We start from the raw sequence: 20,334 nt of genomic DNA, 5'->3' as shown, positions 1-20,334 counted from the left end.
TCTGAGGACCGTCAGCCAGCCTCGTCAGTCAGGCACTGAGGCCCGTCAGCCAGCCTCGTCAGTCAGGCACTGAGGACCGTCAGCCAGCCTCGTCAGTCAGGCACTGAGGACCGTCAGCCAGCCTCGTCAGTCAGGCACTGAGGACCGTCAGCCAGCCTCGTCAGTCAGGCTCTGAGGCCCGTCAGTCAGCCTCGTCAGTCAGGCTCTGAGGACCGTCAGCCAGCCTCGTCAGTCAGGCTCTGAGGACCGTCAGCCAGCCTCGTCAGTCAGGCTCTGAGGCCCGTCAGTCAGCCTCGTCAGTCAGGCACTGAGGACCGTCAGCCAGCCTCGTCAGTCAGGCTCTGAGGACCGTCAGTCAGCCTCGTCAGTCAGGCACTGAGGACCGTCAGCCAGCCTCGTCAGTCAGGCACTGAGGACTGTCAGTCAGCCTCGTCAGTCAGGCTGTGAGGACTGTCAGTCTCATCAGTCAGGCACTGAGGACCGTCAATCAGCCTCATCAGTCAGGCTGTGAGGACTGTCAGTCTCATCAGTCAGGCTCCAAGGACCGTCAGTCAGCCTATCGAGTGGACAAGGGGTTGGGGTGGGCGGTTCCTGCCTCCCGGGCAGTCAGGCCAGGGAAGCCGTCCTTCCAGGCTCAACGCTCCCAGCAAGTTGCCCTGTGAGGCCCGGCCTGCCCCTGGGCCCTTTTTGGCCCCTCCATCTCCATCCCAAACCCGCCACTTGTGGAGCAGCCGGGACGAGCTGGCCAACAACGGAGCAGCATCTCCTCCAGGGCCTGCAGGAGCCCTCTCATTTTTTCTTGAAGACTTGATTACAGCAGCCCCTCATTTCCTGGGGCTGCTGTAGTCACATGCCCCAGAGTGCTGGCTTCAAACAGCAAAAATATGTTCTCTCGAGGCTCTGAAGGCCAGAAGGTGGAGCGAGGGGTGTGTGCAGAGGTGAGCTCTCTCTGCAGGTGCCGGGAGGGGTGGTCCTCCCCCCGCCCAGCTTCTGAAAGCTCCTCAGCTGTGGCAGTGCAAACCCAGTCCTGCCAGGGGTTGGGGGTCTCCCCACGTTCACGTCTGTCTCTTCTCACAGGGATGCCAGTCCTTTGGAGTAGGGCCACCCCACCACCATGTGACCTCGTCTGACTAATTACATCCACAGGGGCCCTATTTCCCAATAAGGTCACATTCTGGGCCCAGAGGGTCAGGACTCAGCATGGGAGCTTGAAGGGACACAATTCAACCCACAGCAAAGAGCACGTCAGTTTGGTACAGAAGCTGTAGGAAGCAGAGTTGGGGAGCTGTGTCTTTGTGCAAATATACGTTACTTTCTGTCTTCAGACTGACTGACTACCAGAGGAGCCTTCACAGTGGCTGAGCAGAAAGAAGGCAGTGCTTATGCATGAGGCAGTAAATGAATGAGTGAGGGAGTGAACAAATGAGTGAGTGAATCAGTGAATGAGAGTGAATGAGTGACAGAGGGCGTGAAGGAATGAAGGGATGAATGAGTGAATGGACAGACGGATGGATGGGTGAGCCAGCCGGTAGGCTGGTCCTGGGGGTGGTCACTGAGGTGTCACAGCCCCATCACGTGTTATGTGCCCATGAGTCTTGTGCACCTGACGTGTTCTCCTTTTCGACCATGGCGGCACTGGGGGTGCTGACACCCCCTTTGCCTGGTGCCTGTCACCCCCTCCCCACAGAGGTGCACCTTGTAAGTCTCCCCTGCCCCCACCCCAGGCATAGATCGTAACCTCCCCTCCTCCTCTCTCCACCTGCCTGTTCCCTCACGCAGTCCACATTTAGAGAGGTCTGTGAACTGTGTCTGAAAGTGAGGATTCTGTCTGAAAAAAGTCACAGTTCTCACCAGTTAATATAAGAATCAGACAAGCTTATTTTCTCTCTGGGTGGACTCCGATAGCATGGAGCTCCTAAATACCCAGGATTTATGGAATTTGTTGCTAATATTAAGGAGATTTACATTTCCATGATACCCCTGCAGGTTTAATCTGATCACTGCAAAACGCTCAGAGTGCATTGCTATTTCAAGGACAACTTGATTAGAAGGGTAAAAATTAGACCTTTATTTGTAGAAGCCTTTAGACTTCCGGAGCCAATCTCTTTAACTCATTCCTTGCAGTTCCTTCAGCCGCCCCTGAAAACGTGTCAGCCGAGGCCGTCAGCTCCACCCAGATCTTACTGACGTGGGCCTCGGTCCCCGAACCGGACCAGAACGGGCTCATCCTGGGCTACAAGGTACGTGCTCGGGTGACCTTCCCTGCCTGCCTCCACGGCCCGTGAGCTTGCATAGCCTGTGCATTGCCGGCTCTGGCTGTTTCCTGGACTCCACACCCCTCCTCCCGTCTCCCTCATCACCGTCTGGGGTGAGGGTCTGTCCACCCTGGTCGCGCGAGCCCATGCAAGGCACTCTGAGCCCGTGTCCTCCCCCTAAGACGAGCAGAATGGCGGTTGCGCCTTCCAATCAATGGTGGCTGATTTTGTAAAATGCCCAGGACGTGTCCTGAGGCCCCTACACATGTGTCTGCAGGTGTCATCACCGCCCATGTCCGTCCTGGGTGGTGGCCCCGGCATCGAGGCTTGGACACCTCCCAGCTTCTCTGGGAGACCTTTCTGGGCCAGTCCTCTGTGCTTTTACCCAGACCCTCAAAACCCCCCTGTTCTGTTCCGTCCGCTCCCCCAGCAGCAGGACGGACCTTCCTGGGTTTGACCGTGAGGCCATGTGTGTCTCATACACTCCAGCCCTCTCCTTGGGCCGTCCGTCTTCTAGATCCCATTCTGTTTGCTCCTGTCCTCATGCCCCACCGCCACCCCGGGGCATCCTGATCGCTCCCTTCCCACCCCTTTGGATGCAGTGATCTCCTGGCCCAGCTCTGAGAGCAGCGCCCACAGCCACACCTGGCCATGGACAGGCCTCCCTCCTGACCCCCGCCCTTCACAGCCTTCCGGCCACTGCTCCCTCGGGCCAGCTCCCAGGGGGCGAGCTTTGGGAGTGAGGAGCTGGTGGGCTGTGGAGGGGCCATCTCAGAGCAGCCGTGTCTGCAGTGAGGGCAGTGAACGGCCCCAGGGCGGGGTCTCGAGCTCGGGGGTCCCCAGGTCATCCGAGGCAGGAGGCCCGTCTCCTAACAACCATGCAGCCTAGGTTGGCCGCTGCTCCTTTCACAAGAAGCGGGATGTCTCTGTGTTCGTGTTGAGCCCTGGTTTTAGGGCCTGCTGCCGGGGACCTCAAATCCTGTAAATTACAGTGAGCGTGTGGCTCACCCAGTTGGCCAAGGGCTGGGTCATCGCTGCAGCCAACTTCCAGTCTCCAGGAAATTGCTGAACTTCCATCTTTCCCCCTAAAAACGCCAGTGGTTAGGAATTAGATCCCCACGCCCTCCACCAGCGGCCCTAGGGGAGAACCCTGGTCCTCACCGGGTGGTCCTGAGCCCCCAGGCCGCTCCTCACACCGCCTCCCCTCCCCGCCCTGCCCTTCTGTGTAGATTCTGTTCCGGGCCAAAGACCTGGACCCCGAGCCCCGGAGCCGCGTGGTGCGCGGGAACCACACGCAGTCGGCGCTGCTGGCGGGCCTGGGCAAGTTCGTGCTCTACGAGCTCCAGGTGCTGGCCTTCACCCGCATCGGGAACGGGGTCCCCAGCGCGCCCCCCATCCTGGAACGCACCAAAGACGACGGTACGTCGGGGCCATGCCTCTGCCCCCTGCCCCGGTTTGCTGTCCCCGTCCACACCCTTTGGACGGTGGTCATTTTCAACTTAATTTTCAGAACACTTCTTCTCCCCTCCTTTCAGCAGAGGAAAACGAAACAAAGTTGTTTTCTGTCCACAGAGCGCTCCTACAGCCAGTTTCAGCCAGAGTGAGTGTTCACAGGTTAGCCTGAGCCTGAAAGGCGGGATGGACCAGGCCAGGAAACCTCAGGCCACTCCTGCTGAAAAACCCTAGGTTCCCTGGGGTGACCCGCTCTCGCCTGCATAATGAGATCATTACAAGCCCCCTCAGAGTGCATGTTTGAGGGGCTGGGGTGCCCAGGTTCCCAACCCCAGAAACAAGTACCTCTTGACAGTTGTCTAAATCCTCAGGGATGTTTCTCCACTTTGCAGATGTCAGCCACCCAAGGTCAGCTCCTATACACGATATTTGTTAACCAGACTGTGGCAAATATGTTTCCACCCCCAGAAAACCCAGGCTCAGATTCAGCTGAAAGTGAGGCACCAGAGGTTTTCTTCAGCATTTTTACTGAAGGAATTAAATCAGCCTGGAATGCGCTCTCTAACTGCTGAGATGATACCCTCCTCCCCATTTGCTGGGAGACAGCTCAGGAGCTGGGCCCCGCCTGGGTCAGAAGAGGGAGCGCCTCGAGCATCGTCCTTCCTCGGGGGCTGGTCTCAGGGCAGCCAGGGTCTGAAAGGGACCCTGTGACCTGAAGGCCATGTCTTTGCAAAACTGTGTGTTGTGTCCAGGACCACCCGAATGAACAGTAATGGGGCATTTAATAACCATCCCTCAAACTTAGGAAGGTATTCTTCCCAAAGCACAGGCAGCGGAGTCGTGGACTGATGTCTGTTTTCTGCCACAGTCGTGATATAAACTTGTTTCCCCCCCCTCATTTCATCACGATGCAAGCGATCACCCTTGGGGACAGTGAGGGGCAGAAGCCACAGAAGACAGACCAGACGTCAGAGTTTCCCATTTGTGAATCGGTCCTGGCATGTGAGCCCGTGGCCTCCTTCCACTTATTTCACCAAAACACAGGGTTCAGAACACAATTTATTTTATAATTTAAAATACCATTCTCAACTTACTAGCTCGAGGCAAAATTCAGCAGCCCTGGAACGGCTGTAACACACGTCATCTTATTTCTATTTGATTGTTCCATGCCTGTTACCTCTTGCCTGGGAAGAGTCAGTTCTTAAGTTCCAACGAGAAGTTCCCACACTGGCCACACATTTACTAGCTTGTCCATGTAAGTAAATATATTTTACAGTGTCTAGGACCCTGTTATTCAGTGGTGCCTGCATACATAGCTAGTTTTTGAATTACTGGTGCACCAGACCATGAAGAAGAACTATTATATGCATTTGTGGACATCGCCTCTTGATTTTCTGGGACGATGCAGGAGAGGGCTCGTGCATCTAAGAGGAAGGCCGTTGTTGTAGCCGTGTTATTTGGGCAATCCCTGTAACCTCCATTGGAAGCTGGGAGGGACATTCAGCCACCTTCTTCACCTGACACCTGCTGTGTGGACGTCCAGACCGGGAGAGGAATCAGCTCAGAGTGCCGAAGTCTCTACTCTGACTTGATGTACCCTCTACCATGCTACTTAGCGACTGTAGCGGCCAGCTTTCGGCAACACTCAGGACTCTCAGCCTGGTTCATGAGCACTGCAAAAGTCACCTTCCCAAAACTCAGAGTGATTCACCCACGAGCAGTGTCGTCAGCAGTCGTGACTGTCCTCGGCCAGCCCACAGGACCCTGCGAAACCCCGCCGTGTACCCACGTGACATCCCCGGCGGGACCTGATTCTCGGGTCTTTTTTTTTCCCCCTTCAGCCCCAGGCCCGCCCGTGAGGCTCGTGTTCCCGGAGGTGAGGCTCACGTCTGTGCGGATCGTGTGGCAGCCTCCAGAGGAGCCCAACGGCATTATTCTAGGTAAGGGAGCGGCGGGGATCACAGCTCAGAGAGAAATGACAATTAGATTGATTCCATCCATTTTTATTAGAGATCTAAAAGGTTAAAAAAAAAAAATCCCATCCACAGCAGCCTGGCATTTTCTGAGCCGAGAGACCACAGCCCTGTGTCTCCTGCTCTAAGGGTTCTTTGCAGAATGAAATTTACATTCTGTTCGCCCAGAATCTGTTCACGGTTCACGGCAGTACCATCTGTAATTGACCTTCCCTTTGCTCAGAAATAACCCAGTTATTTTGACGTGTGTTTGGAAAACAGCGGGCTGGCTTTTCACAGAAGATTCCCACGCGGGCCTTGCTCCAGGGTCCTGGAAGCGTCTCTCTTCTGCTGCAGGGCCTGCACCCAGGCCTTCGAGGAAGTTTCCCAAGTGAACTGCGTGCTTGGGTCCCAGGGAAGCGGTTTGCTTTGAACTTGGTGTTCAGGGGGCCAGCTCTGATAACGTGGATGAAGAGCCTTAATTTGCCCCAGTTTCCCAAAGGCAGCAAGTTTTATTTTTAAAGGTCATCAGCCCGTTGATTTGTTCACCCTTTCACTGTGACAAATCAGGAGCCTCTGATGTGCCAGGCCTTGTGTGCAGGGTAGGGTGGGGAGAGGAGGGCAGAGGGGAGGGGGGTGAGGAGTGAGCGAGACACTGGCAGGGCAGGTCCTCAAAGAGGAGACACCAGCGACGGGACTGCACGGTCCCGATGCGGGGTGTGTGTGCGCTCAGTCCCTCCTTCACGTCCGACTCTGCAACCGCATGGACTGTGGCCCGCCAGGCTCCTCTGCCCATGGGATTCTCCAGGCAGGAAGACTGGCATGGGTTGCCCTTTCCTCCTCCAGGGGATCTTCCCGACCCAGGGACTGAGCCTGCTTCTCCTGCATCTCCTGCATTGGCAGGCAGGTTCTTTAGCACTCAGCCACCCGGGAAGCCCTCAATGTGGGGAGGTTCCACAGAATGCCCTGCAGGGCAGCGTCTCCTGGATCAGGGGCTCAGGGCTGGACCGTGTTTTCGGCCTGGAACTTGAGGATGAATGTTGGTAAACCAAATATTGGGTCTGCTCGCCCGCAGGCGGTAAAGCCAATCTGACACCAGGCCGTGGAGAAGGCAAGTGCAGCGTTTACTGCCAGGGGACAAGCAAGGCATCAGGGCAGCTGGTGCTCAAAATGCCCCGACTCCCCAGGGTTTCAGCAAAGCGCTTTTAAAGGCCAGGTGGGGGGTGTGATCAGCGTGCACTGTACTGTGGCTGGCGGACAGTGAGGCAACAGGCGGGGCCACAGGGGTTAGCCCAGCACTCCTCAGGCTCCGCAGACCTGGGGGCTGAGTGCTCAAGGTCGTCCTGCAGTCAACGGCTCTCCTGCGGTGGGGGTCTCAGCGTCTGTGGGACAGCTGAGGGACAGCGCACACTGTTCCCGGGTGCTTCAGAGAGGGGCCCCAGCCCAGGATACGGGGAGGGGGCTGTCCCAGGAAGACCCAGAGGGTCTGCTCCGTCACATGGGTGGTTTCCCGAGTCTTGAACCAAACACTGCCGTCCACCTGTGGGAGCATAAACATCCCTGGGGGGTGTGGGCCAGCTGGACTATGAACCGCTGGGAAGGTGTCGCGTCGCGTGCAGGAGGGGCCAGCGGCCCAGACCTTCCCACCTGGGCCTTCGGGGGCCCGGTGTGTCCCCCGGGGCCAGGCCAGCCCTGAAGTACGGTCCTTCCTCCTCCTCACCCACCTCAGACCCCAAATACGTCTGCTCGGGTTGCAGGTAATTTGACAGTCACACCCTAAACACAGCTTACAAATGGCAGTAAAATGTACCACTTACACCTGCTCTCCAGGTGAGGATTTTAAGATTTTGTTTGAAAAAGGGTTTCACTTCGTTTAAAAAAAAAAAGTTTGAAAATCTGTGCCAAGGGAGTCGGCCAAGGACCTTGAGCAGCGAAGGGACATGATCAGATTTGTCTTCTGGACAATAACTGGCAGCCGTGAAAGGGCGAGCAGCGAGGCGATACTGCCGAGCCCGGCTTCATTAAGACAGGCCCGGGGCACGCTCGCCATCTGCACAGCCCGGCCCTGTCCCCTGCGGCCCGGGAGCCGCTGCTGTGTGAGGACGGCGCTCCCGAGCCAGGCCACCAAGGACCTGGACGTTTGGCCACTGAAACCACAGCCGTCACGGAGGAGCCTCTGCTGCACTGTGCGTCTCAGACCCCGTGCAGCTAAGAAGCCCCGGCCAGCTGGTCTCAGGCCCCGGGGCGGGCATGGTCTGTGGAGCTGAGGCTGCTCTCGAGGTGCCCGGAGCCCACACGCGGGCAGGGCTGCCCTCCTCTCTGCAGCCTGTTATGGAAGCAGCAGGACAAACCGTCTGATCGCCGCCCACTCCCCGGGAGGGGAGCCCCAGCGTGCTGAGGAACAAGACGCATGTTCGGAGCGGAGATGTGAAGTCCCCCCGCCCGGCCCCCCCAGGGGTCCCCCCCCCACCCCCCCCCACACACACACACCACCTCGGCTGAGACCTGGCGGTCCCAGTTCTGTGATCATCTCCGCGCTCTCCGCAGCCCTCCCGGGCCGATGAAAATCGGTTCTGACAGCAGCGCTCCGCGGGAGTGGGCAGAGGGAGGCCTGCCCTTCCCTGTGTTAGCACACAGACACGTGCTCGGCTTTGTGACTGCAACTTTGAGCTGCTTCTCCCAGGACTTCTCTGAAACCCCGGCGGGGCTGCGGCCTCAGCCAACGCTGGGCGGTGACCCTTCCCGAGTCCCCTGCCAGGAAAAACCCCCATCCCCGGATGCCACTCCACCCCCGAGAACCACATCAGAGGGCACCTCCGCCTGCTGCCTCCCCTCCCCACCCATCCCCTCCTGGGCTGGGCTCTTCTCCTCTTGGCTCCCAAAGCTCCTGCGCCCACAGTCGCCACGCGAGTCCCCTGTCCCCAGGAGCCCGGAGTCCCCCGTCCATAGAAGCTCAGCGGCTCACTTGAGAATCATGTCCCCTACTTTTACTGGTCTTTAACTTTTTCTGATTGTGAAAGCAACGTGTACAATGATAATTCAGACTACAATGCAGATAATTTAGATACCATGTCACAGTCGTCAGAAGCACAGAAGGTCTGATGGTCCCCAGGAGAAGTGAGGAGGCGGGGAGAAGCCTCACGCGCTCTCCCCGGGAGCCAAGCGCAGCTGCTGAGGGGAAGACCAGGGCGGGTGCACCCCCCACCCAGCCGCCCCCCACTCCAGGCCTTAACTCTGAGAAATCCTCACTCCGGTTCGCAGGGCAAAACGCACAAAGAGAGTCACGGCAGACTGCTTTAAATAACAGGGAATTTAGAAAAGAGACAACTGGACACAAGCCAAATGTCCATCAGTGAGGCAATGAGAAGGTGAACCGTGGTCTGTTCATACAGAGAAATCACAGAGACCATTAAAGTAACGGCCGCGCGCTCCAGGAGGTGCCATGAAAAAGCCTCACAAACATCTGTTGCAGGAAAAACAAGTTGCAAAAGCATCCGCACAGCTCGAAAATGTCTCTGCACCCTTGAAAACTTTGCAGACACGACCAGTTGTCATATATGGGTACCCACCTGTGGTGAGGCTGAAGCTCCAATACTTTGGCCACCTGATGACTCACTGGGAAAGACCCTGATGCTGGGAAAGATTGAAGGCAAAAGGAGAAGAGGGCAGCGGAGGATGAGATGGTTGGATGGCATCACCAATTCAACAGATGTGAACTTGGGCAAACCCCGGGAGATGGTGAGGGACAGGGAGGCCTGGCGTGCTGCAGTCCATGGAGTCGCAAAGAGTCGGACACGACTGAGCAGCTGAACATCAGTGTAGTGAAAGCCGCATGTGGACAGGCCCCGGTGGCCGGGGTTCAGAGCCCACCAGGGCCCCTCCGTTCCTCGCTCTCGAGTGACTGGCCTCCCCCCCATTTTGTACCCCCAGATCCTCAGTAAGGCGGCCTGAGGTCCTGCTCAGGCATTGCAGACAGACTGGGGCTGGGGAGGGGAGGTGGGTAGCTCACTTAGCCCCTCTGGGCCAGGCTGCCCACCTCAGGGGGACTGGTGATCAGACCTCCCGGGTATCGTGCAGGGCAACGAAAACCCAGAACAGCCAGAGCCGCTCAGCGCCGGCTGGACGCTGTGGCCCATCCGCAGCTCCTCCCTGCTCTCCGACTAGAGCGATCTCCTCCCGGTCGCTGTGTGTCTGCACTCAGCGTTTCTCTGTGTCTGTCACAGGCGTGGTGCAGGGCTTCGTTCTCCATCACCCTGGCGGCTCCAGCGGAGGGTTCCTGCCGAGAGGCAGCTTGGGGCCAGGTTATAGGACGCCCCCAACGCACTGAGACGTCTGGGTGTAGATCTCTAGTCCCAGAGGTCCTTGAAAATCACAAAACCCCAGGTCAGGAGGGGTCGGACTCCGAGGCTGCGGAACACACCCCTCCACCTCCCCCGATGCCCTCTCAGGCTGTGAGGCATGCGGTGGTAATTGTAACAAACGCTGTCTGGGTAACCTGTCACCCGGATATTATTACTGCCAGCGCACCAAATTGTAGATGCTGCAGAAAGACGGGAAAACAATTTCTAAAGATTCAGATTGGTGTTCACAGGGGAGAAAGGAAAACATCTTTTTTCAAGACTCACTTTACGTCCAGGGACCTAGAGTCGGCGTCCCAACTCTGGCGGCATGGCCTTCTGAGCACATAAACATCTCCGCGGCGAGAGCTTTTGTAATCTGTATCAAAACATGTTCTTTCATTTCCGAAAGAGATTAACAGCATGAAATACTGGAGGTGCCTACAGGGAGAAACACTTGCTTATTTGCGTAAATATTTTACCGGGAGAGCTCGCAGCATTTAGAGCCTTCCTTAGGGGTGTGGGGGGGCCACCCGAGAGCGGTCGTCCCCCCCACCATTTGCAGCTGCTTCACAGTCGCTCAGATGCTGCAAAGCTCGAGTGACGCGTGTGCTCCTCGGACCACAAGGGTCTGTCCCTCCAGACAGGCCAGATCCCCACCTCCACGCGGTTAGAAGTCGGCCTGCCTGTGGGGGCCGAACCTTGACCTTTGGCTTATTACAAACGAGGGTGTGCAGGACTCTGCTGAGAATTAGGGGCTCAGCTGAATAGGATCGGTGTTAGCAAATGCATAGTTTGCTCCACTGTTGTGTTTGTCTGCCCCCCACCCTCACACGGAGAGACAGTGAAACCAGCAACCCAGGCGGCATCCGGCTAGGCTGACGCTTGCCCCCCGGGGAGATTCAGCCACTGTGGGTTCCCTGAGTCAGGAGTGGGCACTGCGGGGCCGTCGCCACCCACAGTGCCTTCTGGGGGGTCGGCAGCCCCATGCCCTCTTTGCAGCCTTGGCCTTGGGGCCCCAGGATGGTCCCCAAACAGACAATGGACAGAACTCTCAAGTGTACGCCGTTTGTCTACCCAGGAACCACCCAGTGCTTAGAAGGCCTTGCCACCACCTGGGAGGTCTGCCCTCGACTCTCCAGAGTCGATCTGGGGTCTCTCTGTCAGCTCCTTTGGCCAAGACGCCTCCCACCCCACCCCCCCGCAAAGGCCCCCCCATCCTTGGCTGCATCTTCTCTGACTCTCCCTACCACCCCGCCGGCCTCCCCTGCGGATGGCCCGGAACCCGCCCCCAGCCTGTGGCGCCCGCCTCTTTCCCTCCTGGTTTTCTAGCGAGCGACGCGTCCTCATCTTCCGGTGACTTCGAGCTGCTCGGGCTTCTGCAGCCCGTCGCTTTCCCCCTGCATCCCCGTGGGCCGCATGTGGCCGTGCCCCTCTGAATTCCCCCGTGACCCCCGGGGCCTTCCGCCCCCAGCCCTCTCCTCCCGCCGGGGACCCAGATCCGAGTTCCTTCCTCGCACAGCCACACCCTCTGACCTCATAGCTGAGACCCAGCTCCTGTTTCTGAGCTTGCTGTACCCGGGTTCAGATAAGGAGCCTTTTCCTCCCAAACACCCCCGTCCTGCCTCGCTCCCGATCCATGTTCCCGAGCGTGCGGGCCAGCGCTCGGCCACTGCTCTTGGCTGCTCCTGTGCAGAAGGCTCTCTCCTGCTCGTCGAGCCCGTGTCGAGGTGGGTGGGGGCGTTCATCCTCATGGTCACGGCACCGCAAAATGGGACCGCAGGGACCTGGTCTCTCTTCTGGGGCAAAGGACAGGAAGGTGCTCCTAGAGTCCAGGGCTGAGGCATTTTCTCCCAGGCGCTCCTTGTGACCTGGATCAGAGACTAGCCCAGGTTTGCCGCGGTTCTCTGGGGTCTCCTGGAGCCCTCGGGGCCCAGGCAGAAATGCCCCATCAGTCCAAAAGAGACAGAGGAAAAGGTGTGAGCGGGGGCTGTGTGAAGGCGCCCACACAGGCAGGTGGAGGTGAGGTCCAGGGTCACCCCGGGGTCCTGCTCTGAGGGGCAGGGCAGGAGTAGGGGTGGAGCCTTTGGTGGAGGGCAGACCTGAGCCCTCCCGGGAGGCAATTAGTGGCTCCTGTTGAATCCGCAGATGGCAGCCCACAAAGACGTGCCTTTGAGAAAAATCTCAGTTTCACCCCAGGATTTTTAACTCCAGCAGCAGATAATCTAAGCAGAGGTGAAACGTGGTCAAGAACGAACAGTAACAAAAGCGCATCAGTAACCACATGTGAATCCTCGTTAATTCAGACTCTCCGGGCAGAAGGCGGTTTGAATGATCGAGGAGTCTTCATCACGCGTGACTCTCCGAGACACAGCGGGACCTGTGACCGCCGGCTGGTGGGCGCCGTGAGGGGTGGAGGCGCCCCTGGATGCCCCGTGTCAGCATCGCGGCCGTGTCCCCTGGGGTCCCCGTGCCTGGGAGGTGCTGGGCAGGTGTTTCTGCTCCTCCCGGCCGTCTCGGGTGGAGTCAGCCTTCTCACAATCGGGAAAAGAAACCCGGTCGGCTCAAGTCTACCCAGAAATCAGTGCGCTCAGACGCAGGGCCCAGGGCCCGGAAGTGCCTACGCGCGCCTGTTTTTAGTGCAGTTACTTTCTGCCTCTCTGAGGGCAGAGGGTAGGGTTGGAGTCCCTTCTTCACGAGGCGTGGTGTTTCTTCAATGGCCAAGCTCACTCACCCCAGGGACAAGCCTCTCTCTCGAGGTCTTTAAAATATTATGTTTGATCATGGTCTTGTTGGGGGTCTGTGTCTGCCTCTGTAGTCTTTGCACTTGGTCGTAAAGTCTGGTTTGTCTTTGCAGAATACCTTTCCTTAATTCCTTGCTGTAGCTCAATTACTTTCGTAGGGGCACAGGCTGACTTTCCTCTGGTGGCTGGGGGTGGACACAGGGGTCATCAGCTGTGTCCCGTCATAGAGCCCCCGTCCCCTGTGAGACCTGCTGTAGCTTCTGTGGATGAACCACATGCCCGAGTGGATGGTGCTGCCCCTGCCACATCTAACCCCCCCAGGCGCCCCTCGAAATCTGCTGAACACAGGCCCCACCCTGCACCACAGTCTCCTTGCAAATCCCGACAACATACCAATAATAATACAACACGTGAAAGCTGGAGTAGAAGTCCTGAGGCTAGAGCTGGTGTAGGAAGGCGGGTTTACATCACTGTGGTCGCAGTGGGTGAGCTTCGGGACAGAGCTGGGGGTTAATACAGAAGAGTATAATGGGGAGAAATAGAGCGATGACGTAGCTGATCCGGATAGTGTGACCGGCAAGGGGGGCTGAGAGAGAGCAAGGGGGAGGCGGGCGCTCCCCCAGGGGGATGTGCTCTGCCGGGCCTGCAGGGGGAGGGCTCCGCCCAGGTGGGTGCGCTGACCACGTCACCCTCTTTCCGGACACCGGATGTCCAGGTGTCTCAGAGCTGGGTCTGCAAGTCCTCTGCCGCTGTAGATGCGGGCAGAGGGACCGGTAGGGCCTGGTCTTCAGGGAGGCCTGGTCCTTAATGGCATGACATCGAGCAGCCATGGACCCTTGATGATCAGGGCACTCGGAGAGACAGTCTGAGCTGAGGGCCCGCCCGGAGCTGATGTGCAAGCCTCCTCTCACTTCCTTGACAGCGGGGAGTGCTGTCTCTGGGGGAGCCCCCCACCCCACCCGCTCAGAGCCATGGGGGTGGGGCTTCTGGGGAGCAGGAGCGCTGGGCTGGCAGGAGGAAGACAGATATGCAGACAGACAGACAAACAGCAGGCACACAGGGTCTGAGCACAGATGTGAGTGCCTCCAGGGCTGCCTGCTCCAGGGAGAAGGGCGCTCCAGGCCGGGAGACCCGTGAGGGCCGAGGGCAGAGCTGCTAGAAGGTGGGGGGGGGGGCAGAGAAGGCACCTGCCCTCTGGGCTGCTCCCGAGCGTCCTCCAGGCCGGGGGCCACAGGAAGGAGGAGGCTGTGCTCACGCTGAGTTCCGCGAAGGATGGAGAGGGGGCCTAGCACCCCGAGGCCCCCTTCATCCCTGGGCCTGGCTTCCCTCTCAGGGCCCGGGCTGCAGCTCAGACACCAGCCCGGGAAAGGGAGACAGAGCAGAAACCCGGGGCTCAGAAGCATGTGCCGGGTGGGGGCTTGGGGCTTCCCTGTGGGGGAGGGACGGCTGACCAGTGGTCTTCGTGCCCCGCCCCACCCCCCTAGGCTACCAGATCGCCTACCGCCTGGCCAGCAGCAGCCCCAACACCTTCACCACCGTGGAGGTCGGTGCCACAGTAAGGCAGTTCACGGCCACCGAGCTGGCCCCAGAGTCCGCGTACATCTTCCGGCTGTCGGCCAAGACCAGGCAGGGCTGGGGGGAGCCGCTGGAGGCCACGGTCATCACCACCGAGAAGAGAGGTGAGACCCGGAGGCCAGACTCAGTGTCAGCCAGTTGGGGGGAGAGGCCCGGTGTGCCTCGGCCGGGGGTGGGGGGTGGCTGCGTGAACTGCGAGTTTATTAAGCACCTCCTGAGTCCTTCCTGGAGCCAGACACAGAGCTGTCCACACAGCCTGACACTCGCCATAGGCCTGCATCCTCAGCCCTGATCATCTGGGGTTCAAGGAGAAAGACTGCCCCTCTTCCCCCTCCCCCTTCTCCCCTCCTTCCCACCAGAGGTGCCAGAGCCCCTTGCCAGCTCCTCCCCCGGGAAGCAGGTAGGCCGTACTGCCAGAGTCGGGGAGCCAGGAGCTGCAGGGCTGAGTGGCCCCCACCCACCACAAGGGGACTGAGAGCCCCAGGCCCCGATTCTTGCCTTCCTACTCAGAGTCCACGCAGCCCCTGCCGAGGGAGCAGGAAACAGGTTTGCTCAAGGTTTGATGTGACTTAAACTGAGTCTGAGAGGAGATTCAGATGTGAACTCCATCGAGAGCAACCCTGTTCCCCGCCCCCAGCCCCCAAGTGCCCCTGCCTCCCTGCAGCCCCCCATCCCGCAGCCCCCGTGGCTCAGCGTGGGGCCCAGGAGAGCCAGGCCCCTTCCCGTGGGCCCAGGAGGGGGCTGGCCTTGGGCTCTCAGGCCGCAGCGTGGGCCGCAGGGAGGGGAGTTAGCTCCGGGCCCCTCGCGGCCACCCCCGTGGGGCCAGCAATCAGCTGCAGCGTCATTTCACCCCGCACATCCTGGCCAGAACCCGCACTCGTCAGGATGCACAGTTCAGCAGTTATTCCTGCCCCGTGGGGCTTCTCTGTTGACGTGGATGGTGTGAGGACACCGGGTGACCTGCGAGTTACCCCCACGCAGAAACAGGTCCCGGCCCTGCTTCCCGCATCCCAGTCCCTACCCCAGAGGCTCAGAGTCGCCCCCAGGCAGCCCGCTCCACAACCTTTATGGGCTCAGGCCCAGGTCAGCGTCCAGGGAGAGCAAACCAGTGTTAAAGAGGCACTGACCCAAAGTCAGAAAGAGGGAGAGTATCCGGAGGAACCTGGGGGTGCTGGGAGCGCCCAGGTGTCGCTCAGGATGCCTGCACCCGCGTGCCCACGGGGAGTGTGGATGGGCCCATCCCCAGTCTGCCTGCTTCTGCTCTGAGGGTGGAGCTTTCTGGGACTAAACGGGGGTCTCCAGTCAGGTCCGACCAGAGTCTGGGACCCTCACATCACTGTAGATGACCACCCAGCCCCCCGGCCATCTGAGCTAGGCAGCCAGCGCCCCGGGGCCTCTCGGGGTGCCCCCGACCCTGACCTGCTGTCCCCTCTCCGCCGCAGAGCGGCCCGCGCCCCCCAGGGAGCTCCAGGTGCCCCAGGCCGACGTGACGGCGCGCAGTCTGTGTCTGCGGTGGGTGCCCGGCAGCGACGGTGCCTCCCCGATCCGGTACTTCACGGTGCAGCTGCGTGAGCTCCCCGGGGGCCAGTGGCAGACCTACTCCTCGTCCATCAGCCACGAGGCCACGGCCTATGTCGTCGAAAGGTACAAGAGGGTGGGGAGGGCCCTGCCCCGCCCCTGGGGGCCCTTCCCGCGCACCCCCTGCCAGCTCCCGCCTTCCCAGCAGGGAGACCCACACTGCGAGCCCGCGTCTGCCCCTTGGCCAGCCCTCCCATGCTGGGACCCGGGAGTCCCAAGGCCCACCCCGGCCTCTTCCTGCCTGTCCTTCTGAGCTCTGTCCCTCCCCACTGCCCCCGAGCCCCAGGGCTGACGGGGCTGCCCAGTCCCTGAGGCAGATGGCGGCCCAGCCTGACCCTGGCACCATGTCGCAGGCCCAGGTCACAGTCAGGGAGACGACCCTCCTCCATGCTCCGGCCCCGGGCCAGCAAGGCACACGTCTTCCACCTGCTGCCATCCGTGGTGCCGCAGTGATGGCCAGCAGCAGGAACAGGGCTCCCCGCCCCCCAAGCCGGCTGTCTGGTGACTGCTGGGTGGGGAGAGGCCCTGGACTTGCTTTGTCCTGATCCCACCTGGGCCTCTTATCTGGGCTGCACCTGCTTCATGGTGGAGGAGGTGAGGGCTGGGGGGTGTTAAGTCGCCTGCCAGGTTCATCCAGATGGAATTGTCTAGATGGGCAGGCCTGGGGAGTGACCGTCCACCCGGACAGACGCCGTGGGCGGCGGGGTTGGCGGTGGTCCAGGGCGGCCCGGGGAGACGCCCGGCATCACCTCTGTCCTTCCCCTCCGCCCCGACTGCGCCTCTCCCCACAGACTCACACTCCAGGGTGCCCGGCAGCGGGTACCCCTGTCTTCGTGGGTCTAGAGCCCTCGCCAGGACCTCCTAGGAGGGGGGAGGCAGCCCAGACGGTGCTTGTCTAGCTGACCGCCGCTCCTCTCCCAGCTCCCAAGAGCCCCGTGCTGGGCGCTCTGTTACATCCCCGTCCAGCTGCTCAATGAATCCTGACACATCTCAGCAGGGGGTGGGGGGGGGAACAGGGTCAGAGGTCAGCCGTCACCTGCAGCCCCCCCAGCGAGGGGCACACGTGGCCTCCCCCTTCCCCTCGGCAGGCCGCCAGTCAGAGCCCGGCTGAGCCCACTGAAGGGGCGGTGTGGGAACCGGGCCAGGCCTGGAGTGTGGCCCTGTCGCTTTCCCACACGTGACCGCCAGCACGGGGCTGAAGGAGAAGGGGACCCCCCCCTCCAGGTCCGAGGAGCCCTGCTCACCTGGCATACCGCACTCCAATGCCCGGGGCGTTCAGCCTTATTAGGATGTGCCGCTGGATGTAAACAGCGCCACCGCCTCGTGTAACCGTCAGAAAGAAGGACCATAAGATCCGGCCACCCCTCCTGTCATGGAACCTCCTGGAATCAGAGCAGTGGTCTGCTGGGGGCTCCCCGTGGGAAAGGAGAGGTCTGAGTGTCAGGCCCGATGGGTAAACCTGGTGGGAGAGAGTGTTGCCAGCTTCCTGACGGGCCGGAACCGGGACACACACTTCCTCCCCATCAGCTGGAAGCATGTCACGGGCAGAACCCCGGGGAAGGAGTATTCCGTACCACCGTGTGATCTTCCCTCCTCCTCAGGGTCCCGGCAGCTTCTTCTTCCTTTTCTTTAAACACCCATTTTACATTTCTTACTGATGCCAGTTGTGTGAAGTCTGCTAGTGGCCAAAAGTCATAAAACATGTAAATAGAAGCTTAAAACAGAAAGTTTAACCACCTAAGCCGCGTGCCTGTACCTGGTGACGGTAGGTCTGGAGCACTGGGGGAGACTTGGGTCTGGGGACGGATCTCAGTGTCACCGCTTCTGGGATGGTCGCTTCCCACGGAAATGTAACTCAGTGAGGAGAAGGGCCCTGGGGACACAGCACGTGGACGTCATGGGTGTCCCTCGGGACAGGGCGGTGACGGCCTGGGTTCCGGCGGCAGCTGTCGCTCCCAGCGACCGTGGGCCTTGCTGCGCCTCTGAATGTGCCCTCTCCAGCAGCCTATGGGGAGACCGAGACGGGAAAGAGAAAGGAACGTTTATTAGGCACCTGCTGTGTGACCAGCCTCCTCGAGGCAGGCTGTGCAGTAGAATTTCCTCTGGAAGTGGAGGTACCATCGCCTCCATTTCCATAGATGAGCCGAGTGAGACTCCAGAGAAATTAAACGAGCTGCCCCAGTTAGGAGAGGTGGAGCTGGAATCAGAATTCCCGCTTGGCCCTCTTCAAAGCCGAGGCTGGAGGGCATCTGGGGGAGTGAACAGAGCAGAGCTGCGGGAAATCGGAGGGTTTGTTCCTCCTCCGTTTTCCGAGTGGTCCTGGGAGTTTTGTTCTACTCAGCAGGGAGCGCGGCGGGAGCGAGGGGAGGTGGTGACGAGGACATGTGCTGGGGCCTCGGGTAGACCAGTCGTCCGGAGGAGCCAGCAGCGGACAGAGGCCAGGCTTGGTAGCCATGGCCGCCTCTCCAGGGCAGCAGGCTTCCGAGTCGCTCTGTGCCCAGTTCCAGGCTCCGAGCAGGGCTTTCCTGCTGAGACAGGGAGACCTGCGGCTCAGTGACCCCAGGGACACTCGTGGCTCCTCTGGAGGCAGGAAGCCTGCTCAGCGTGGGGCGAGGCCAGGAGCTCTGACTCCCAGTCCCCTGGCCCCAGCCTGTCTGTCTCAGACCCGGGCCCACTCGTCCAGCCATCAGGTCATCCTTCGCTGCCCCTGTGATGTGCCCCTGACTCCCTGAGACCTCAGAGGTCAAAAAAGAAAGGGTGGTCTTCAAAGAGCTTGATCTTTGGCCTCAGTTCCCCAAATCCTTAGAGAACAGTAAGCCACAGGCACTACCGTGTTCCAAATAGCAGTGCCCTAGACACAGTCCACGGGGTCCCCAAGAGTCCGGCTCAGCTGAGCGGCACAGCACGCACGCACAGGTGATCGAAGTGCTGCGTCTGAACACAAGGGTCCTTCCGTGGCCCCCACCACGTCCCAGCCTGCGCTGACTTTCACGTGTCCCCTTTGCAATCCTCCCGAGTAACTTCCGGGGCAAATAACGTCCCCCTGCGTTCGTTCCTCCAGCAGGTGTTCACTCATCACCGCCTGGTGCCAGGCCCGGCCACTGGTGCAAGGGCGTCCCTGCAACTGTGAGCTCACGGAGAGCTGCCACAGGAGGTCTCACGCAGGCGTAGATTTCACGCAGGAGGTCTCACGCAGGAGAAGATATGAAAACAGAGGGAGAGGAAAGCTGTCTGATCACGGCTTCCAAAAACGGTCCTCGGTGTTTCAAGATAGCAGAATCCTTTCTCTAAATGAAGTGTCTCCAGAAGTGGTCACCAGCCAGATGGACGAGGAGCTGCTGTTGGTTGACGCAGGGGGAGCAGAGGCCCTGGATGCCCAGAGGGTTACTTAGAGTTTCAGGGGTTCCTTGGTCCTCAGTTTGAAAACCACTGGTTTATAGGTTAGATAGGAAGCGAGAAGGCAGGGTTGGTTTGAGGCAGGAGGGCTGTGCTTGGACCGAGGTGAGGAAACCTGGAGCTGGTCTGGATTAAGGGACGGGGAGGGAGCACCTAGAATGACCTGGAATGTTCGGGTCCAAGAAACAGAGAGGATGACGGGGCCACTGCCTGAGGCAGAGGGAAGGGGCAGGTGGGGTCCTCGTCTGCTCCCCGTGAGCAGGAGAAGCAGCCGGTGCTGAGTGGGGAGAGCAGGAAGTGTCCCCAGGGACTTGGTGCAGGTTTGCGGGTCGTCAGCACAGGCGCGTCTGTCTGAAGCCTTCGTTGTCAGCGTGCACCTCGCTGGGCACATGAGACCCCGTGGATCCGGACCATTTGGGTGGGTGGATGGAGGATGGAAGGGAAAGAGGAAGCCCGAAGCAGCGGGGCCACGAAGTGCATTCGTGTCCCTGAAATCTCATCCGTGGGCTGGGGAGACATCGTTTCCCGTGGGCAGTCGACGTCGTCTTGGCCTTACTTAGGGTTGTATAAAGGGACACTCGTCTTCCCACCCCAGCCATTGACCAGTCTTTGCAGAGGGCAGGGGCCTCCGTCCGATCCTAGAGACCTGGGAATCCCGACGGCTCCACCCCGTTATAGGGGGTCACATGGGTCAAGGGCTCGGTACCCCGGCTGGCTCAGTCAGGGAGGGAGGAGGCAGGGGCAGAGCCTAGAGCCCCGGGTCACTGCAGGGGGGGCCTTGGGGGAGCGGGAGAGAAGCCGGCAGGAGCTCCGAGGTAATTAGCGCCTCTGGAGGAATCCTCCAGCTCCTTGGAGAGCATCGATTTGTGCATGCGTGAGTCTCTAATTATAGGAGGTGGCTTCCTCCCCCAGGATCCCTGAGCCTAAGCTCCATCCCCACCGGGAGTTCTGTGCCCCCTCCCACCCCTCTCTGAATCTCCTGTCTCCCTAGACTGATCGTTGAGTCGGTGCTGGGGGCTGGGGGCCGCTCCCCAGCCGTCCCGGG

The 20,334-nt window shown here is 59.9% G+C and overlaps 1 protein-coding gene across 1 annotated transcript in view; it reads left to right on the top strand.

Annotated features, from left to right (window-relative positions):
* Nucleotides 1-20,334, top strand: part of SDK1 (sidekick cell adhesion molecule 1) — a 722,340-nt gene that overhangs the window by 641,257 nt on the left and 60,749 nt on the right. Inside the window, exons 26-30 of the mRNA XM_070460504.1 lie at nt 2,125-2,240; nt 3,485-3,674; nt 5,549-5,647; nt 14,225-14,419; nt 15,758-15,959. Coding sequence (XP_070316605.1) covers nt 2,125-2,240; nt 3,485-3,674; nt 5,549-5,647; nt 14,225-14,419; nt 15,758-15,959 — 802 coding nt within the window. The remainder of the gene's footprint in view (nt 1-2,124; nt 2,241-3,484; nt 3,675-5,548; nt 5,648-14,224; nt 14,420-15,757; nt 15,960-20,334) is intronic.

This window comes from Odocoileus virginianus, chromosome 33, assembly GCF_023699985.2.
Source record: "Odocoileus virginianus isolate 20LAN1187 ecotype Illinois chromosome 33, Ovbor_1.2, whole genome shotgun sequence".
In the NCBI taxonomy this organism is placed as follows: Eukaryota; Metazoa; Chordata; class Mammalia; order Artiodactyla; family Cervidae; genus Odocoileus; species Odocoileus virginianus.
This window is presented reverse-complemented; position numbering and strand designations above follow the sequence as displayed.